The 22026-nt window shown below is 36.1% G+C and overlaps 1 protein-coding gene across 4 annotated transcripts; it reads left to right on the forward strand.

Moving 5' to 3' along the window:
• Positions 1 to 6978: 6978 nt before the first annotated feature.
• LOC129957274 (uncharacterized) lies at positions 6979 to 19634 on the forward strand. 4 transcript variants are annotated; one of them, XM_056069530.1, is made up of 6 exons: positions 6979 to 7191; positions 8660 to 8702; positions 10391 to 10684; positions 16025 to 16084; positions 16967 to 17158; positions 19327 to 19634. In XM_056069530.1, exons 1-6 carry the CDS (start codon positions 7159 to 7161, stop codon positions 19539 to 19541), a joined length of 837 nt encoding a protein of 278 aa, XP_055925505.1. In that variant the 5' UTR covers positions 6979 to 7158; the 3' UTR covers positions 19542 to 19634. The 4 variants fall into 4 exon arrangements, with proteins under 4 accessions (XP_055925505.1, XP_055925504.1, XP_055925507.1 ...); XM_056069529.1 differs by lacking the exon at positions 6979 to 7191 and adding an exon at positions 7615 to 7705; XM_056069532.1 differs by lacking the exon at positions 6979 to 7191 and adding an exon at positions 7633 to 7665.
• The last annotated feature ends 2392 nt before the right edge of the window (positions 19635 to 22026 follow it).

Genomic DNA, 22026 nt, shown 5'->3' on the forward strand with positions numbered 1-22026 from the left:
AAACTAACAAGTGGATAGAGTTGAATTGGGTTAAGGCCCATATTGGGATATATGGTAATGAAAAGGCGGATCAATATGCAAAGTTGGCGGCACAGAAAGAGGGTGTTGATATGGTTGTCCCCAAATCAAATGGTGTCTTAAAATGGGAATTAAGAGAAGAAATAAAGCTGCAATGGTTTGACAGATGGTATATGTCCAAAAACGGAAGAGTAACTTTCGATTTTATTCCTAATCCGGAAATAAAAATAAGAAGATACCATCCACTGATAATTCAAATTATATCAGGACATGGGAGATTTCCTGCATATTTCCAAAGATTTGGAAGAATGCAGGACAATAAATGCATTTGTGGAGGAATCGGTACTGTTTACCACTATTTAAAGGAATGTATTGAAATCTCGGAGTTAAGAAAAAATCTGAAAATTTTAAATAATGACCTTAGTACAGTACTGATGGTACCAGGTAATCTTAAAATTCTGAAGGACATGATGTCGAAAATTGTCAGTTTTTTACCAACTATTTGAGAGTTTGTAGATAAAAGAGAAGGACAGTAATTGACCACTTTGTGGCCAATTACCTCGAGGAGAATCTCAGTTTGACAAATCGGTCAATGCAAGGATGGACAATGCTCAAGATAGCAGTCGGCCACAACAAATCCCGTCGATACTGCTACGTTCAGTGGTGGCGGGGTGGTCGGCTGTACGCAAGAAGAAGAAGGTATTTATTTAGTACATGAAAAACCTTTTTCATGCTGACCAACTTGCATTTAATGATCGGTAGATCTTCTGGCCTTTATCACTACTCTCAAATGTTGTGGCATAACCCCCATTTTTTTTTTGTTTTTTTTTTTTTTGTCGTTTCTGGAGAAATACTACTCCAAATGTCTTAAATGGCCGTTTTGAGTTGAACCTTGTTCTTTGTGTCATATTTTTCAGTTCACGACCGATTTCTTCCAATAAATGTCCTATAAGGATTAAATCGGGAGACTGGGGAGGGCTATGAAGCTGTTTTTTAACATCATAGAGACAACTCTTGACAAATCTTGGAGGTGTGCTTAGGATCGTTGTCCTGTTGAAAAGTAAAGTCCATTCCAACAGACAGTTTATCTGCATTAGTTAAAATGCTTTGTTTTAAAATGTCAAGGTGTATGTATCTATCCATATTTCCGTTTATAAAACATAAATTTCCGACACAGCGGCACTTGTACACCCCCATACCATATTCCAACCATCACCGTGCTTCAGAGTTCCACATAAATTCTTACGTAACATATGCTGATTTGATTCCCTCCAGATCATAACTCGACCATCTGACCCACGGATATTAAATTTTGATTCATCACTAAAAACTTTTCCCAAAAAGATAGAAGCTTGCTTATATGCTTCTTTGTAAACTCGAGACACTTTTTCTGTAGCAGAGACTTATAACAGGCTTCTTACGGGCCCCACACCCATTATAACTTTTTTTTTCAAATGACATTTCTCATAATTTAAGATGCGAATTTAATGTTGCAATTAACCATTAAGTCAGTTGCAAGTTGAGGTGCACTAATCCGAGGGATTATCTTGTACCTTACACATGATATTTCTCTTATGCAAGCTATTTAACTTCGGAGTTCTACCGGATCGATCACTATCCACAAATGTTTACACATCACGGTATCTTTCAATAATATACTGCACTGTAGACTTTAGTTTGTAAGTCGTTTCACTGATTTTTTTTTCTTCTTCATAAATAATCCAATTTTTCGCAACCGAATTATTAACTCTCGAATGGATTTCTGAATTTCCATTTAAAGACGATCAGCGAAACATTGGAATGAAACAACTGTTATGTCGTATTCTTCTCTGACAAACCATCAAACTTCGAATATTTACTGTGGATTAGTTGTACGTTAGAAATTATATTAGTTTATTTTTATTTTAGTTTTCTGTACGGAAACTTTTTTTAGCCAATGTATCTGTAAATTAAGTACATTTCCAAAGACGTCGATTGGTTCAGTTAAATTTCTTCCTTCACATATAGCTATTATTCAGAACATTATTTTAGTTCATAATCATGTTGGGTGGGGCCCCGGTTAATTTCAATTGCTCTCCCAATTGCGTTAATATAAAATTTTATATGGAGATCTGTTGAAGTACGTGAGCAACACTTAGGCGGTATTGCCCACACCTTACGCAGGAAGGGGGGGGGCTGCTTTCATTCATATTTTGGAAGGGAAACCGTTCTCTTAATAAGGGAGGAAAGGTGTTTAAAAATCGTCTCCGCCCTGATTCCACCACTGTAATCGTAACATTTTTCGCCCGTGTCCTTTTTTGATGGAACATGATCTTGCGATTCAATGGGCAGCAATTTCTATGCATGTAAAAACAAGGATGAATAACAAGATAGTGTTACGAATCTGTGATGCGGCTTCCCAGCATAGTTGGTTCCATCATCAGAAAGACAGTTTTACAATCATCTGTATTAGACGGAGTCCGGGTGTCTCGTCGGAGGTCCCGGAGCTTGGCGACAAACTTGGAGACCATTTGGCAACTTGGCGACGAATTTGGCGACTTTGGTGCCAAAATAGATGATACCCGAAACATCGAGAATTTTCCCGAACCGTCCATTAGGAACCGAGATACGCCTCGAACATTCCTGATTGGTTGAGAGGCTTCTAGTCCCGCCTCCTGAGACCTATAAAAGGAGGCAATCTGCAGCTGTCGCTTCAGAGTAGTCGAGAAGAGTAGTCGGACAGAGAAGAGTAGTCGGAATCGACGGTGAAGAACTGGTCTTCCAGGGATTAGCAGAGCAGCGACGGAGTCAAGCTAGTGCTGAACTAAGCTGTGCGCTACTGTCTGCAGTAGAGTCTTGTTGTGTGTTGCTGTTTGCACGTCTCGTGGCTGAAGATAATTGTCTTCTCTGTTCTGTATATAGTTGTCGTCTTTGTGCTGTCCTGTGTGTCTTCGTGTAAATAAACGTCGTTGTTTCATTTTCTACTGCCGCCTGCTGATTGAGCGTTCTGCACATCATATAACTTCCACTATTCAAACGAACCCGGAAATTTCGTAACAATAGCAACCATATTTCAGTAACATAAAATTGTACTTGTGTAGAAAATTTTTGTTTCTTTTCGTGAAAAGAAAAGCGTCTAATATATATTCATTTATTTTTCCGATAGGATAAATCGGAAAATGTTCATGTCTGGGACTCATGACCCACGATTTACAATTTCAATGCATGAAGGACGGGGATAACATCGTTATTGAAGGATACGTGCTCAAATTTCGGGGATACCACTTCTGCTTGTGCAGCAATGCAGTACCTGGACTTCTGATCTTCACGTACTTTGAAAGCATAAAAAATCTCTTGAAGTACGACCATAGAAATTTCTAAAGTTTCGAATAGCTATATAAGGGCACGATGAACATTTAAAATCGTCCTCATTTTTTGGGGTAATTGATCTCATATTTAAACTGTCGTGTTCAGTTTGTGGTAGAAATATCAAAGCCTACGTGTCCATCTGCGACGGTACCACAATTACTCTGAAGAATAAGAAGCTTTTAGCATCATTAATAAATATTGTAGGGTGCTTAGCGCAATTGCTGGCAATAAAATGAAGTTGAGTTCATTTGATCCTAACTTCATAAAAATCTACTCCATGAATTAAGCCAGGCCCGCGGTGGCCTGTTGGTAAGGTCTGCCTTGGAGTTTAGTTTAGTTATATTAACGTACCGTTGTAAAGCAACACTAGGGCTATTTTGGGATGTACCTCGTCATTTTGAACCGCGGTCAGATGACGAGGACGACACCTGAGCTGGCATCCCCCTCTCCACACCACACCACACCAGCGGGAGGACGTTTGGCATGACGGATTTAACGTGCAACTGAACCCCTCACACAACGGTTCTTCGGTAGAATCGGGTCTTGAACCTGAAACCCTACGGTTCACAAGCCGAGACCATACCACCAGGCCACCGCGGCCTGGTCTGCTTTGGAATTGGAGGCTTCAAGTTCGAGATCCGATTCCACTGAAGAACCATTATGTTAGCAGGTCTGGAGCACGTTTAATCCATAGGGGCCAAGCGTCCTCCCACTGGTGTGGTGTAGAAGCTTGGAGAGGGGGATACCAGCTCAGGTGTCGTTTTCGTCATCTGACTTCGATTCAAAATGACGAGGTCCATCTCAAAATAACACTAGTGTTGCAACTAAAATAAACTAAATTCTTTCAAAAACTATTTATCAAATCTCTGATTCTTGAAAAACTGGCCTTTTCAAAACAAATTCTATGTTTTCAGCCACCAAAACTGCCATAGTAAATACTGCTGTTACATCCTGCATCTAATAAACTGTCAATGTCAAGATAGTTACGTTGTCTGTATGCTTCCGGCATGGTGGTTGGATCTCGCCACCCTGGAGGGTACACTAATAGGTGAGAGATCTGACTCCTCCCATCGATGATGGGGCGTACTTCCTTCGGGGAGGGTTGTACCGTGGCCGGTGACGGCCCTTAGGACTCAACCACAGTTCCCACCAATGTTGCTGTTGCGGCGGTCCGGTCATTCAGTTTTTATGGTTTAAACCCGTGTGCCTTCGTGGCGGGTCGGAGAGTTAGATGGCTGACTTCACGAATTTTTTTCACAATATATCTAAGTCGACGTCTATAAAACAACTTCAAGAAATGCCTATTAAGTACTGACATGGAACTGTAAAACTGCAGAACTTGCCTATGAGCTCGTTGGTTGAAGGGAAAGTAATTATTCTCCAGTTAGCCAGACAGAAATTTTGTTGATTGGCGATCATTATTATCAAGATCAATCTCCATAATATTGCATTTATTACAGAAAAAGTCATTGCACTTTCCTGTTCGAAAATTAATCCTTTCATTATAGGGCATGATCTTTGTTTAGCCTATGTGACAACCCTTTGAGTACGGGTTCAGTTTATGATCTTCCGATCGTTATGCCCGTAGTGGTTAACCAGCTAAGTGTTTTGACCTTTTCGGAAAATGCGTATCTAAATTGTGTCGCAAAAATTGAGCGATGAGTATACAGAGAATGTGTACGAGTATACATATTACACAGAGTATGTGTAATATGAAATTATGTTTCAATGAAAGGACATCTATTTTATATTTATTTCAATAATCACATTTATTTATTTAAACTTACATACATTTTTTGTGCATGAACGAAAAGAAGCATTAAATATTAATTTATTATTTCAATTTACTGTTAGAGAATGGTATTGAGTAAAGAATGGTACAAAGCCCTGTACAAAAATGTACAGGGGAATATGTTAATAGTTAGTCCACAACTCCTTTTAGATGAAAAACTTTGGATGAATCCCGCACACGAGACATAAAAATTGACGCCTCTTGGAAACATATAGAAAGGATGCAAAAGGATCCTCATCCTGGTTTTAATTACCCAGCGCACCACTTATTGAAAAGTCTAAACCAATTTATGTTTGCCTCATTGCTTCTGGGAGGATTAATACTACACAGCGATATATTTAAGAAGAACAATTCGTATTACATGCGGGTTTTTTTATGATAATTATAAACAATCTTTTATTCGTTCCTCTGATTCCGACTTAACCTCAAAATTTGTAAACATTTTGAAATTTACGAATATGTTTGATTTATTACTAAAATTGTAATTCAAACAGTAAATTGTCACTACTTTTTACTCCTGACAAATAAAACTCATCATAACGCAAAATGCTGTACTTTTTCCATGATGAGTATAATTGTCAAAAAAAAAAAAAAAAAACTGGTTAAGGTATTTCAGACCTTAAATTCCCTAACTTTTGTTTCATATATTAATGGAAGTACGCGAAAGTAATGTCGGTAATATCAAAAAAGTAATAATAAAACAGAATATAAAGGACCAGATGGAAAAAAAAATATTATAAAATTAATTCTTCAAGTTCATCTGAAAGTTATGCAAGTCCACAAATAGGCTCTTAAAACAAGAAAAAAGCTACAAACTGTGATCTCGTAAGTAAGGTTTGGTTTTTTTGTTGCTTATGGTACTTGTCATAGACAAGCCCGCTGACGAAGTCGCCTATTTTAAGCCGTTTTAGCATCTCTTGTTTCAGTAGTGTCATCTAGGACCGAGAGTACATATTAGCTATCCATGCGTCCCAGTTTTTTTCACGGGGCGGGTTTCATTCATTCATAGCAATTTAGACCTGAAGGAGGGGTATCAGCTCAGGTGTCATCCCCGTCATCTGACCGTGGCTCAAAATGACGAGGTTCGTCCAAAAATAGCCCCAGTGTTGAATTAAAACGGGAAGTTAATATAACTAAATGAATACCTAACTTAGATTCGTTTGACTAGCATCGCGTTTTAAAGCGAATTGAGGGTTGCTTTGTGAAAGATCTTGTAACTTTAAACCACGGATTGTTGGAAATGACACCACTCTCTAAATCTTAATGCAAATTTGTGACAATAGTTGAATACAATGTCTTAAGTAGAATTGGTTCTCGAATCGTAGTTCTTCGACCCCAAAACAGAGAATCTATTACTAGGCTGCTGCAAATATTTATGTAGTTCTCATTTTGTTTCAGAGAAAATTATAGCCTACATTCAACATTGCAATATTTATTGGGTATGGTTGAAGTAATTTGTTCTAGAAGCTTAATGGTATGATAGGAGCTATGGGTTCAAACTATGATAGGACCACATGGCTTCCAACTTTCAGTAATTGTTCAATGTATATAAAGCAGCGTTCACATGAGGCCAACGATTGTGCACAATAGAAGGTCTTGCCTACCTCAGGAAAATCATGTGACCACCAATGGCACAATGACAAATGATTTCTCATCGGACAACTACTTGCCATTGTCTCATTACGGTCACATGATCTTCTTGAAATAGGCGTGGCTATCCATTGCCACAATAGTTGGCCTGGTGTGAACGCTGCTTATGGCCCGGAAATTAGCGCATGTGCTTAAATCTTATAAAATACTATCATCACAGAATTTAAACATCCATCAGGGCAACGTTGAAGAAGTATATAATCTTAACACGAATCAGATGATCAATCTGACACTATATAAATATGTAACTGTTTTTACATGATCTTTTCAACTCACGACTTATTTTAAGTGTTTTAGTAGTACTTACGAATTTTTATTACCATTGTTCTTGAAATTTGAAGAATTTCACCATGGCTTCCAACAAAGATGTTAAATTGCCTGAGGTATGTTTATGGATGGTTAAGGGAAAGTAAAAAGGCATGTTTACGGTGAAATAAACTAGAACCCTGTTGCTCTAACAAAATTCGACCTTTGCAAGAATAGGCTTCGTTCATTTTTTAAATTTGATATTATAAAAAGAAAGCTAACTGCTTTTAGTATCGATCAGTTATTTTTGTTTAAAATTTGTTCATGTTTTCTCTTTTTCTATATACTTTTCTAATCTTAACTACGACATTTGAATGCAGTATGCAATCAAATATAACGAACTTATAAATAAATCAGTTCAGATTGCAAAATTTGAGGCCTGGAATTTTCACGTAATCTTATTTTGTATCGAAATATCTCTAACTAGACGCCCTATTCGACCTTTGCACGAATTTTATCTTTTGTAATTCCAGGGATAGATTTTGTTGTTTTGTGTGAAGGCGTTCTCCTGCTACGGCCATTGCCATTCTTTAATGTTGTTTATTATTTATGTATGTAATCTTTTATAATCGGCAATTTATCGGTATCAATGTACGTTGAATTTTTTTCTGGCTTTGTCAACTTTATTCTAATATTAAATGCTAATTTCTAACCTAAAGGTTTTGATGGAATTAGATTTTTCGAAACGTTATAATGCGCACTCCCTTTTACAGTAGAAACGTAACGATAGCCCTATTTCTATGTTCTTAAAATGTAATTTAAATTTCTTTACTGCAAATATAGCATCGCAACTTCATTTTCTTTGCAGTGCTTCATATAAATTGAAGTATTGTATTGGCATTGATTTGTTTCATTTTGAATGCCAAATAAAATCGCCAGTTTAGCTATATCTAAGATGTGAAACTTTTTCCAATATTCCATTCCCTCTCGATAGAACCGTGCAGAAGATGCGAACGTAGTGCATGTTTGATTGTTCAAATATTATTATGCTGCATTTTGGTGTGCTTTGAATACTCAGGTTTCAATGATACTATTTTTGTATAAAATACTTGGTTAATAAATTTTCAACTTTTAAAGAGGCAAATCTTTTAAACAAATTGTTTTTTGTTGTTGTTGTTGCTTATTTTCCATTCCATAAGTGATCTTTAAGCAAATTGTATAATGGCTTTTTTTCCCATTCCATAAGTAATCTTTGGATTGACAATCGCGGTGTGACATAATTTTTCATGAATTGTATAGTTTTATTGCAGTTTTTTTATTTTAAGAATACATGCAAAATTCAGTATCTAAAAAGTAGCAAAGTTAAATATTTCGCAAAATTAAGATCTTCGTATTTGAAATAAAATGAATGAAATATGATATTTCACGTAAGAGTTTAGAAATCGGACCTCTCCAAATCGCATTCTGTTGGGTAGAAAATAAAATGTTATCAAAGTTCTATTCAAAGAATCGAAACCAAGTGGCTTTCAACAATTGAAACTTTTTCTATTAATTTTTTGACGCGATATTTTATATCCTTTTATAATAAAGTGAATTATTTTTCAGAATCCTACTACTGAAAGTTCACTTGAAAGCACTTCGATTCCAGGTGAGTAAATGATTTTCTTTCTGAAAAAATTAGATTGATTCCGAAGCGAAATATCACTGGAGTGTAAAGGTATCATAATAATTTGAATGTAAGGCCTTGCTTGTGAAGTGCATAGATATCCATCTCTACAATGGATATTTTTCAATAATAATACAATATTGGCACATTGCCACTCATTTCGAATATACATTATTTAAGCGAATATAGTATTCTTTCAATATTAATAAATATTATTGAAAATTATTATAGACTTTTTCTTAAGTACCATTGTTCATACTATTAGGTTGCTTGCATGTATTTCAATCAGCGACATCTATTGGTAAACATGCGAAGTATCTATATAAACGACAATGATTTTGAGTTTTTACCAATTTATTACTATTACTTTATTGTTGTCCTTCTGAAAGTTTTCCATTTAGTGTTATTCAGTATATAAAGACCCCAATTATGGAACGCTCCAAATTGCATTTTCGGCATTCATTGTTTTTTTGGGTTTTTTTTTTTTTTTTTTGATTGGAAGAAATCTGCTGCTGAAGCCCATCGGACACTTTTAGAAACTTAATGATGACGATGTTCCGTTATATTTTAATTGTCGGCTTTGGTTTCAACTATTGAAGAGCGGTGATTTTGATGTCAATGACAAAGAACGGCCTGGTGGACCAAAACAAATTCGAAGACAATTGCTTGTTGGACGAAAATGGGGAAAAAGTTGTCGAAAATGATGGAAAATATTTTGATATATATTATACCAACGTTTCTCAATAAAGACCTTTTTAAATTGGGAAAAAATGATCAAAATGCATGCTAGCACCTAATATTTTTTGGTATGAAAAAAGAACGATAAATCAGAGGTAAGAAAATTAGATAAGAATAGATAGGGGAAGGTACACTTGCAGAGTATCAAAGTGGCTAAAGATTTCTGATTTCATTTCTTGAGCTGATGCTTTAGTTTAAAATTCTGAATAAAATAACCATTCTATTGTAAATCTCGCAAGCTCATCTCATACCCAATGATTTTGCACCAGAATTAGATTCGTCTCAAATGTAAGCTAGTCCTAAAATCTTAATCAGAATCATAAGTATCATGGCATGAAGAAAGTAATGCAGTATAAATCATATAATTTTTTTATTTTATTTATATATGTTATAGGACTATTCTGGTATATTGCGATGTATCGTACTGAAGCACTTCGAACAAAGACAAGATGAATCGGTACAGTCAAAGTTGTGTCATATTGTAATACAGATTTTTGCATTCGTACTCTTGAGATTCTTCAATTTTTTTATGCACATTTTGTAAAATCTTCTCACAGTTCTGATCTTTCCCTGCCTTTCTTTTAATTCTTGTCGTGTTTTTAGCAAAATTACAGGTAAAGAAATGCAAACTTCTATTTCATTAACAGGACATTTTGTTTACACGTTCAGCGCTGTGAAGATCGGCAGTGACGGGTATTAGGCTGTGGCGCCGCTGAGGTGGCTATTAGCCAACATTGAATACATTCATTAAAACATGGTTATATATCTTAACATATCTGTTGCAGATAACATTTCGTCATTATATGTATCGCATATATACTCATCTCGGCTACGTCCAAACACTGTGAATTCCGCGCAGCATTCAACATTTAAAAAATTTTGAAATGACATGGAAAAAACATGTAACATTCTAATGATCTGACGTTTCACAGGTCCTTCAAGGCAAGACGAGAATCCAGAATTCACTGAATCTTGTCCCGCAGTCCTGGAACCTTCGAAGGACAAATTTCGGCCAGAGGAGGACGGGTACTCCCGACATCCTTTTAAAATGTTTTTAGCACCTCCTCCACCCCCAACTTTTGTGCCAGCGCTCGTTGGAAGCACCAGTATACATTCAACTGACATTGGAGGTGCACAGCTGAGTAATGAGGAGCAACAGAGAACCACTTGTTGCTCTGCTGTTATCAACTGCTACAGTAAATCTGCAATCGCTTTCAGGAATTCCAGTGAGTTAAATATTTTCTTTGATTATTATCCATTTTTATGAAATAAAAATATCCAATAAATGAGTATTTTAACCCAAAATTAGCCATAAAAATATCCTACTTTATTGGTCCTGAAATCTCTTATGGATGTAAACTCTGTTCTGTGACATATGAAATCGGAACAACTCGCTTAGAAGAATAGTGTCCTTCTTTAATGCTTAAGAAAATCTAACTTTTTATGAACATTTTTTAAAAAATGTTGCTTATTGTGATACTTAAAGTATAAAAATTTGAGTCGAGAAATCGATGTTGGTTTAATCATAATAGGCCATTTATAATATGAACAAACTTTTTTTAAAAAAAATTCACATTGAGAACAAAATTCACTGCGAGAAGATTAAAAGAGAACACCTTTTAAAATTCGTATATGGAAGATTTTTAATTTTACGTGCACGAAGTGCATAATAATTACCAAAATATTTTAAAGAATTGCCATGTTTTTGTCATCCCTGAAAACGCTTTGAGCTTAACGGATGAAATTTGGTATGAAGTCCTTACACAAATTTGTGACTATCTAATTTTGGACAAAATAACGTTCATAGGAAGTCTATCTGGCTATTCGAATTTACTTTAAAAAAATACGATCCGAGTTGGGTGGATCCAATTCGGTGCAGATTTAAAATGTATAATGTACACACCTGTCAAATTTTTATCCAAATCCAATAAGAGCTTGATCGCATTGACATGTTCTTTCCAACAAGAGCTTGATCTTTCAAATATTCTATCAAACATATAGGCCACGGTGGCCTGGTGGTAAGGTCTCGGCTTGTGAGCCGCAGGGTTCAGGTTCGAGACCAGATTCCATGGAAGAACCGTCGTGTAAGGGGGTCTGTTGCACGTTAAATCCGTCCTGACCAAACGTCCTCCCGCTGGTGTGGTGTGGAGAGATGGGGTGCCAGCTCAGATGTCGTCCTCGTCATCTGGCAGCGGCTAAAAATGACGAGGTCCGTCCCAAAATAGCCCTAGTGTTGCTTTACAACGGGGCATTAATATAACTAAACTGGCCTAACACATTTATTTAAAATAAGGAGTAGTCTTCCCGAAAGTTTCTCGCATAACTGCTGTTGCAGTTGCGGAAGTTCTTTGTTTCCAAGTATTCTACATGATTGCTCATTATTAGTTCGCCGCACTGCGTCATTCAAAGGCTTGGCGACATTTTTATCCCGAAGAGCACCGGCACACTGAAAGGTCACGAAATTTTCTTTGACAAGTTTTGAAAGTTCGGAAAACGCAAACAAAAACATTCATATCGAAACTGAACCGCCAAAAATTTATTTCGAGCATGATTCGAGAGAGCGGAACAACAGTCTTTCTGTACTCCCTTTTAGGGGCGGCTTGTGGGATGCGGTAGCCCCGTGGTAAGGTCTCAGGAACGGAATGGAAAACTTTGACGGTTCCGCTAAATCCGTTGGGAGCAAAACCTCTCCCGTTGGTGTGGCGTGGAAGTTTGGAAAGGGCACTGCCAGCTCTGATGGCGTCCTAGTTATCTGACCACGGTTCAAAATGTTGAGGTCTGTCCCAAAATAGCCCCAGTATTTAAAATGGAACATTAATTTATCTAAACTATACAGGACCGGCTTTTAGCCGATCGATTGGACCGATTTCTTCCAGTATTGCCTCTACAAAAAATGCATTCGAACTTATTCAAAACGAAATGAAGTATCAGTTTATTTTTAAATCATTAAAGTGGTATTTTTCATGTGCTTATAAATTAATATAACCTGGTAATTAATATTAACGTAGCGTATAAATTAATATAACGTGGTAATTAATATTAACGTAGCGTATAAATTAATATAACGTAGAAACTAATAACTGCGTAGTCTTTAATCATTAGTTTCACAAAATCGCGAGGACTGCCATTTTCTGCAAAGAGGGAAAGTTTCCCTTCTGCCTTGCAGTGGATTTAACTATTGTCAGACTATTTGTTTGAAAATGGGGGATGTTCTAGCAATTATCCGCATGCTCCTCCCTTTCTCTCTCTCATGCGTATCCTGGGGAATCCTTACGGTCTTGTGTCTTACGAGACCCACTTGCCTTCTGGCAGGTTGGTAAACTGGTCAGTCGATAATTGGTGTATTCGATGTTGCCTTCGGATTGAAACGCCTGTGAAACGGGGTTCCATACAGACTTTATTAAAGTTATGGCCGATTTGAGTCATTTGGCCAATTTGAACGTTTATAATTCCTCAGCAATCTTAATTTTTTCCTTTTGACTTCTTGAATTTCTTACTTATATAATGTTAGAATACAAGCTGGGTTTGCGGTCGCGGTGGCCTGGTGGTAATGTCACCGCTTCGGAACTGGATTACTTTTGCTTCGAGACCCTATCTAAACCCCTGCTAAATCTGTCAAGGCTAAATGTTCTCCCGCTGGTGTGGGGTGGAAGTATGGAGAGGGGGTTGTCAACTTGGGTATCGAACTCCTCATTTGGCAGCGGCTCAAAATGACGAGGGCCGTCCCAAAGTGGCTCTAGTTTTGCTTTAAAATGAGAAGTTAATATAACTAAACTAAACTAAACTAAAAAAAATCCATCTTGATATTTTTTTTTTTTAAATCAAGCTTACAAATTAATTTTTTAAAGGATTGATTTATTTTTATTAATTGATACAGCCGCATTTTATATCCATTGATCATTAATAAATAACTTTTTAAGGCCTTTAATTACCTCATGCATTCGATTGTTATTTAATGTTTCCGATAAAAAAAGCAATGAAAAGTGTTTAATTTCTGAAATGATTTATAAATTTAAGTAAATTTACTGTCATTTTAAAATTATTAAATTTTTTATAAATTGATATTACATTTTTGATTCCTGGGTTATTTATTCGTTATGTTTTCTATATTTAAACAGTTCAGTATAATGAATCATTATTTGTCAATTTTAAATTTTCTTTCCTCTTATTGCATTGTTAGTAGGATTTCTTGCTAATTTAAATTTTTCGATAATTTTTTCGCTTTTTTTTTCGCACTTGGCCTAAGTATATTTATAAATGTATGCGATTGCTTTATTTATCTTATAATGAACATTCAGTACTCTTGAATGTTCATTATAAGATAAATAAAGCAAAAGAGAAAGGAAGATTTTTTAAATATTGCAAGTATTTTTTTTTCTAGGACGTAATAATGAAGGAATTTTGAAACTGTTTTTATTTAGCATCGAGATCTTTATTTTTTGTTCTTCTCGGCCATTTTGATAGTCAGAAATATGATTTAATTTCATTATGTAGAATCATTTTAATAATTATTTTGATTTAGGTATTACGAAAAATATTTACTTTTATAAACTACGTTTTTGATATATATTACTTCTCTTTTTAACATACGTTTTTGATGGAATAATTATTGAAATGTCTTTCTTTGTATTGCAATTCTCCCACACTTCTTGGTAAAGAAAAAGTTTAAAATCATACCCTCGATGGCATCCTCTATACACAATTTTAGATTTCTCAGAATTTAGTTACGAATTGCTCCATCCATTCGCTTGAATTTTAATTCCATGTTAAAGATGTATTCAGAGCTCATCAGGAGTACATTGGAAACGAAAAAGCAGATACACTAGCCAAGGAAGCTTTTAACTTAGAAAACCAAGAACTATCTTTCAATGAGTCCAAAATTCAATTAAGGAATGAGACTTAAAAACTAATAATTAAGGATTTACAGAAGAAATGGAATAGTTCCATCAAGCTGCGAGTTATGTATAAGCATATTAAAAACGTTACTGTTACCCGAATTGAGGACGATTTTTATCATAATCAAGTATACACTGGACAGGGTGTATTTTCTGTACATCAAAGTCGTTTCTTTGACAAAAGTTCGACTTTTCAGAGTGGCACCGAAGAAGCTTCTATAAATCACGTGAAGATAGCCTGTGCGCCATGGCGAGAACAGACTCGGATGGCTAAGAAATGAAATGTCTCTGAACGTCGAAGAACTCTTAAAATTCTAATCATTAAATCTTCTATTCAGGAAATTTTGTCAGAGCTCTGTCTTTAGTACTTTCCTAATCTAAAAAGTTAACCCACATTTAATGCATTTTAATGTTTCATATTTAATATGTAATGTAAATTGTAATGTTTGATTTCTGGACCAATGAGCGTTCTCTCTAGAAGGTCCTTTGTTGTTTGCAAGTGTCCAATATCAAGTATCGTTTGTTCCTTCGTGCTGGATGGGGTTGCTCTTCAGCGGCCGCAGCAAGTTACCCACATGGCCTTTGGCTAGATCTGGATATTACTTGCAAGCCACTGGATAGTGAATTTTAAGAAAATTCATTTGATTCTATGATGATAATTAAGGTCTAGAAAGTTAAAAAAAACTTTTCAATTCATTTGTTTATTAATGGATGTTCTTTTTAAAAAAATAGTTTTAATAAAATTTGATATAATGAGGAGTAAATTGGCTAGGTATCGAGTATTATAGAAAATAACTTATAATTGGATTCCGAACCTCCTTAACCCGACCCCATTTCTAGCTTTATTCCCCAATGATTCATTTATCCAAGTAATCTCTAAATCTAATTAAATTCTCCTGCTAACTGTTAACCGTTTTTGACGAGTATACTCGTCATGGAAAAAATGCAACATTTTGCGTTATGACGAGTTTAGTCGTCAGGAGTAGTACATAGGGGCAATTTTCAGTTTGAATTACTATTTTAGTAAAAACTTGTATTCTTAAATTTCAAGATGTTTAAAATATTTTGACGCCAAGTCCAAATCAAAGCAACAAATAAGATTACTATGCGTTGTATCATGCTTTGCTCAATACTATTCTCTAACAGCAAATTAAAAGAATACATTAATTGTTTCGTTCATATTCAAAAAAATGTGTTTAAGTAAATAAATGCGATTATTGAAATAAAAATTCATTTCATTACAAAATTTCATATTACATACTCTGTTTGACGAGTATACTCGTTAATCGCTAAAGGCTCCCGAAGAGGTTGAAACTAATTAAACAACTTCAAACGCAACAATTTTAATAAACATCCCTTTATTTAACAGTCAAGAACAGGAAAGAAGCATGGCATGAAATGCCGGAATTCAGATTTTTAGCTCCGATAAAAAAAAAGTTTCTGTACTTTAATAATTTTTTTTTCTTGAAATGAATTATTAGTTTCCAAAAGCTGCACCTATTTTTCTATGCACTCAAATATTTACATTACTAAAAGTAATGAATGGGGAAATGGTAAACAGCTACGAGTATTGCTTGATATTAACTTAATAAAAACTTCTCAATTTTAATTTAATTATTTCCCAGCCGATCATCTGTAATATCAAATGGATATTTCGTTTTTCTTTTGCAGGATTCTTTTACATCATTCAGTCCTTGCTGTATCTGTTGCCTTTGTCTGCAATATCAATGGGTAAGCAATCAAATCTACTGCACTATTAGTAGTATTTAAGTCTATTGCGCGACGAAATCGTCATTTCTTTTCGACCAAAGTCCACTTTAAAAATGTGGGTTAAATATTCAAGCGCTTTGTCTGTGCGTTTTGTATAGATGGAATGGAAGAAACCGAATTTTTGTTTTTAGCGTGTTAAACGCCTATCGATATTGCCTTCCTTTCATTTTGGCTCACGATTTTCACATAGGTTTCGGATGTTTGGATTCACCTTGGACACAAGATATTTTACACATTAGTTTACTTACGGGGGTTGCACATTTTCGCTCATCAGGAATTGCTGATATTTTGGTTTAGTAACTATTCTTGAAAATTTCCTGCACTTTCTGAATATTAGTTACATTCGAAATAAAAGGTGTCCAGTTAATCTCAGATTAATTGGACCCATTTATAATATAATTAATTGGATTATTGAATATATTTGAAAGTGTGCATTACTTGGAATTAACATGTATACTTTCAGATAAATAATCATTTTTGTGCTTTATTCTTATTGTATAATATTGTTATTACATAATAAAATAAGAACAATATTCTGATTGTATAACATTGCACAGTGAAATAGGAATAACATTTTGTGTCATTAGGGAATCGGAATAAATTTTCTATTACTAAATATACCTTAAGGCATATGTTAAGATGAATTGTAAATTTACAAAATGATAACTGGTTTCTAATTAAATCATTGTGTCGAATAGGGGTGGTGGTGCATATTTTAAATTAAAACGGTTATATATATGCTCACATATATATCTCTTGTCGTGCTGGAATATTGTATGTTCAATATCTTGTGCTTCTGTGGGTGATTAAAAAAAATAATACAATAACCTCTTCTAATTTCAGGAATAAAATTTACTGAATACTGCACTTCCTTTTTTCCCACGTTCACTTTAATAACGGGTACAGTTGGAGCCCTCTTAGTCGGTGTATGGATGTCCATCAACATCTTTCACCATTTTGGACATCGCTGTACGGGTCAGCAGAAATTCTTGATCAGAATACTGCTTGGACTGCTGGCCGTTTTGTTATTAATTGGTAAGTACATCTTTTCTTTATGATGAGTGTATGGAGCACATTTCTGAAATGAACATTTACTTCAATTTATTTAATGCAGGCGGATATAAATTAAAAATGGATGCATTTAACCACTAAGTATACTTGGCGAGAGATTTTTCGATTTCTTTCCATTTTGCACTTAAAAAGGGGGCCGTGGTGGCCTGGTGGTTAGGCCTCGGCTCCGGTAACGGAGATTTTCAGGCTCGTGACTCGATTCTACTGAAGAACCATCGTGCAAGAGTCTGCCTGTTGAATGCTTCGGGGCCAAACGTTCTCGCACTGGTGTAGTGCGGAAGTTTGGAAAGGGAGTGCCAGCTCAGGTGTCATCCTTGTGGTGAATAGCATATAAGCCAGTTAACAACTCTTCTACCAGAACGATCGTTTTGGTATAATTATGTTACTGGACTGCTAACCACAAGGTCCCAGGTTCTATCCTTCGCGCATCGCATACCGCTAAATTGGTGACCTTGGACAATAAACCTTTAACCTTCGTACAACTGTTGTGGCGCCATCTACCCGCAACCAAAGTCGTCAGACTCGCGTGATGCAGCAACCCAAAGTCACCAGACATACTTGGCGCATCAGCACCCACAAAAAAACGCTCGCCATAACGCTTGGCGCTATTCAAACTGGGTACAGGCCCATTTAGACAACAGCTACTTAATATATCATCACTCAACAGCCATATCGTTCGTCTCACATCCGACTCACTGGAGGGAGAGTACTGTGGTGAATAGCATATAAGCCAGTTAACAACTCTTCTACCCGAATTTCGTTTTGGTATAATTGTTATGTTACTGGACTGCTAACCACAAGGTCCCAAGTTCTATCCTGCGCGCATCCCAAGTCGCTAAATCCTCATCAGAACGCGACCCAAAATGACGAGATCCGTCTAAAAATAACTAGTGTTACTTTGAAAACGGGTGTTAAATTGAATAAACCAACTAAAATATACATTTAAAAAGCTGAAATCCTCCATAAATGGAGTTAAATAATGAGTTGAAATTTTATTGACGTCTTTTTGATAAACATTCTGATAACAATGATTAGTAGTGTCAGCTATTGGACACACCCGTGCTAGATATGAAACCTGATATCAGCCTAAAATCATGGTTTGAAATTATATTGTTTGTTAAAGCTGACGTCAACTATCAAATGTCTTTCCATCAGTCTGATAAGAAATACCATAATAGATTTCGTCATTGTCCCCCCAAAATAATTAGAAGTCTGACACTAATCTGCCTTACAAACTTTCAAACCTTATATAATAAGACTTTCTTGACAATAATGCAAATAAAAAAAAAATCGAGGAACACAAAAGCTAGATTTGAATTTCTAGGTTTTTCTGCCTAGTAGTTGCATTATTCTAAGTATTTGTGACGTATGTAATCGATGGACTCAAAACATGCTGTTATTAAAAAAACATCAAATGCAAATCGCTATTTTAGCTATAGGATTCATTGAAATATTGTAGGAAGAAAAAGGATTTTAAATGAAAAATGATTTAATGTATGTCATACGACTGCAATATCCTGTGGCCTTTTTCTGGCAAATGATTTCATACAAATCTATTCAAGCTTCCTCTGGATGGCAACGAATCGCGGTGGCCTGGTGGTAAGGCCTCGGCTTCGGAATCGTCGAATTTCAGGTTCGAGAATCCATTGCACCGAAAAGCCGTCGTATAAGCGAGTTCTGGTGCTCGTTAAATCCGTCGGGTCCGAACGTTCTCCTGCTGGTGCGGTGTTGAAGTTTGGAGAAGGTGTCACCGTCGTCATCTGATGGTGGTTCAAAATGACAAGGCCCGTCCCAAAATAGCCCAAGTGTTGCTGTAAAACGGGGCATTAATATAACTAAAACTAATCTGGACGGCAATGGCTAGGTAATATATTTTTAACTTCTGCACTAAAGGTCTTCAGGCTCTAATCTGATCCAAGTAAGGATTTGATGAATTGTGCCCGCGAAATTTATTATGAAAACCTAGATCACCTTCCACTGGTTTGAACGTGAAAATTCAGAGGGACGCTGTCAGGGGTGGGTTCAAGATTATGATCTTCGTTTCCAAAATAGCTCGCTTTAAAACGAGACATAACTGAGATTAAAATTAAAGTTCTCTCGGTTATTTATTAAAGATAAATTTATTTTCGCAGAGATGGCCATCTACTTCAGTATTTCGCCGAGCTCCGACCCATCTGACCCAAAGTACTGCAGCGAGACATTCTTGGACTACACTTTCTACAAGTACATTGCATTTGCTGGATCTTTGGCCCTGGCGACGCTAATCTACATTCCCGACATCCGCAGCTTCATCTGCAGCTTCGAATGCACGATGCCTATTGGCACGACACCCTATGACCAAATATGAAGTTTTCCCAAGCCAATATTTTAACCATACATTGTTTTTTACTATGTTTATAATGAACTGTTGACTATTTTAACTGACAACAATAAAGCATTGAATTTCTCTGTAGTTTCTTTTTTTTTTTTTTTTTTCTCATTACATAAATGGCTCTGAAATCCCGCAGACTGGAATACTGTTATCTCCCTAGACGCTTATCTTGCAAGTTTCTAGAACTGTTTTCGAAAACACGAATAACTTCAAGTAAGATGCAATTACCATGTATCCGGCATGAAATTATTTCTATGAAATTTGATCTTAGTTCTTATCAGATTAGATTAGATTTTAAATAGAAAATGGAATGAATAGTTTCAATAAACATGAATATGTAGGCATTAAATATTGTAGTTTTCTTTTTATAAGAATTCAGTTATCTATTGGAAATGAGCGGTTATCTGCAGCCATTTTATAGAGCTTTTGTCGCAATAAGTTCAGACTTTTAATTTCCCATGCTATATAATTTTTGGTTTCAGGTTCTTGACCCGATTCCATAGCAGAACCATCGTGTAAGCGGGTGTAATGCAAGTTAAATCCTTTCGGGTCAAACGTCCTCCCTCTGCTGTGGTGTGGAAAGGGGGATGCCAGTTCATGTGTCATCGTCATCTGACCACGGTTCAAAATTACAGAGTCCGTCCAAAATAGTCCTAGTGTTGCTTTAAATCGGGATATTAATATAAATAAGCATACTTATTTTGGCGTGAAAGTTTAAAATGATAAATGTCAGCTATACTCTTTGAATGATGTAAATACTGCATCGCTAGGCATATTGGCGAGAGGCTGATACTATATGGGAGAGAGGACTTTCAATTTTTCACCTCATCTGTCTTTGACCCAAAATGTCGTTCTATCCCAAATGTCTTCACGGGCCTTTAAAATAGAGCTTAAAAAGATAGATAAAAATACTCCATTTACAGAAACATTCTCTTGCGATGAAGTATTCGATGCAACTAATCATATATTTCAATTTAACAATTCCGACCATCGAAATAAGTGAAGCCAATACAGTAGTCTAATGAGAAACCCGTCTTTTAGAATTTTTTCGTCTAATTAAGATATGGAACTTGCACAGTTGAAATTAGGATTTATGTTATACCTGTATCTTTCATCTATTCACTTATCGTATGCCAAACGTGTTGCACAATTTTGATTTTGAAATCTACTGCTATCTGTGTCCTTGTACTGATAATTCATTGAAATCTATTGCGAATATTGCCTGAGAAAAATAGCGGGTCATCGTTCAGTTGATGATACGCACTGCTATGCTTCTTCTAAGCCAAAGGTCTCTCCTAAATTGACACTTACTACATTTTACTATTAGCTTCCTTATAACCAGATGTCCATTGCATTATTTATTTTTCATATTTGTAAATATGGGATTCTGTATTCGAATTTCCATTCATTCCCTAATGTGTATGGTTGGACCACGGTGGCCTGGTGGTAAAGTCTTGGCTACGAAACCGGACGGTTTCGGGTTCGAGACCCGATTTCACCGAAGAATCATCGCGTAAGCGGGTCTGATGCAAGTTGAATCCACCGGGGCCAAACGTCCTCCCGCTGATGTGGTGAGGAATCTTGGAAAGGAGAGATGCCAGCTCGGGTGTCATCCACGTCATCTGACAGCTATTCAAAACTACGAAGTCTGTCCTAAAATAACCTTAGTGTTGCTTTAAAATGGGACATTAATATAACTAAACCAAGATTAGTTTTAAAGGAAAACATCGAGCAAGCAACAAAGAGCAATCTCAAATTTTTAATCAATACTTCAATAATATCTTTTTTTTATGGTTGATAGTCTTCTTCAAAAATATCTTTTCTCAGAAAATGTTTTTAAAATTTTAATCCATCAAACACAAAACAATGCTTACAATTTTGATTTGCAAGTTCGGTTTTACCGGATGTGTAGATGGTATGTTTCTTAAATTCAATTTTCAAACTATTATTTTTACTCTTATATTTATTATTTCTTTTATGATTATACTCTGTTGTTTCTCCAGAATGATTCATCCAGTTAAAAATCTTCATATTGTCAAGGATCCAATTGAACATCTTTAAATCAGGTGATGCGGCAAACATACAAATCATCAAAACCAGAATTTAAAAGAATGATGGCCATATTAGCCTTAGCGGAATGTTTGCCGTTCAATGAAAGCCACTTTACGGACAGAGATCCACACAGTATTGGCCGTGGTGACTTGGTGGTAAGGTCACGGCTCGTGAGCCGTAGGGTTTCAGGTTCCGAGACCCGATTCCACCGAAGAACTCTCGTGTAGGGGGGGGGGGGTTCTGTTACACGTTAAATCTGTCGGGGCCAAACGTCCTCCCGTTGGTGTGGCGTGGTATGGAGAGGGAGATCCCAGCTCAGGTGCCGTCCTCGTCATCTGACCGCGGTTCAAAATTGCGAGGTCCGTCCCAAAATAACCCTAGTGCTGCTTTACAACGGGACGTTTAACAT

This window comes from Argiope bruennichi, chromosome 11 (assembly GCF_947563725.1).
Source record: "Argiope bruennichi chromosome 11, qqArgBrue1.1, whole genome shotgun sequence".
NCBI lineage: Eukaryota > Metazoa > Arthropoda > Arachnida > Araneae > Araneidae > Argiope > Argiope bruennichi.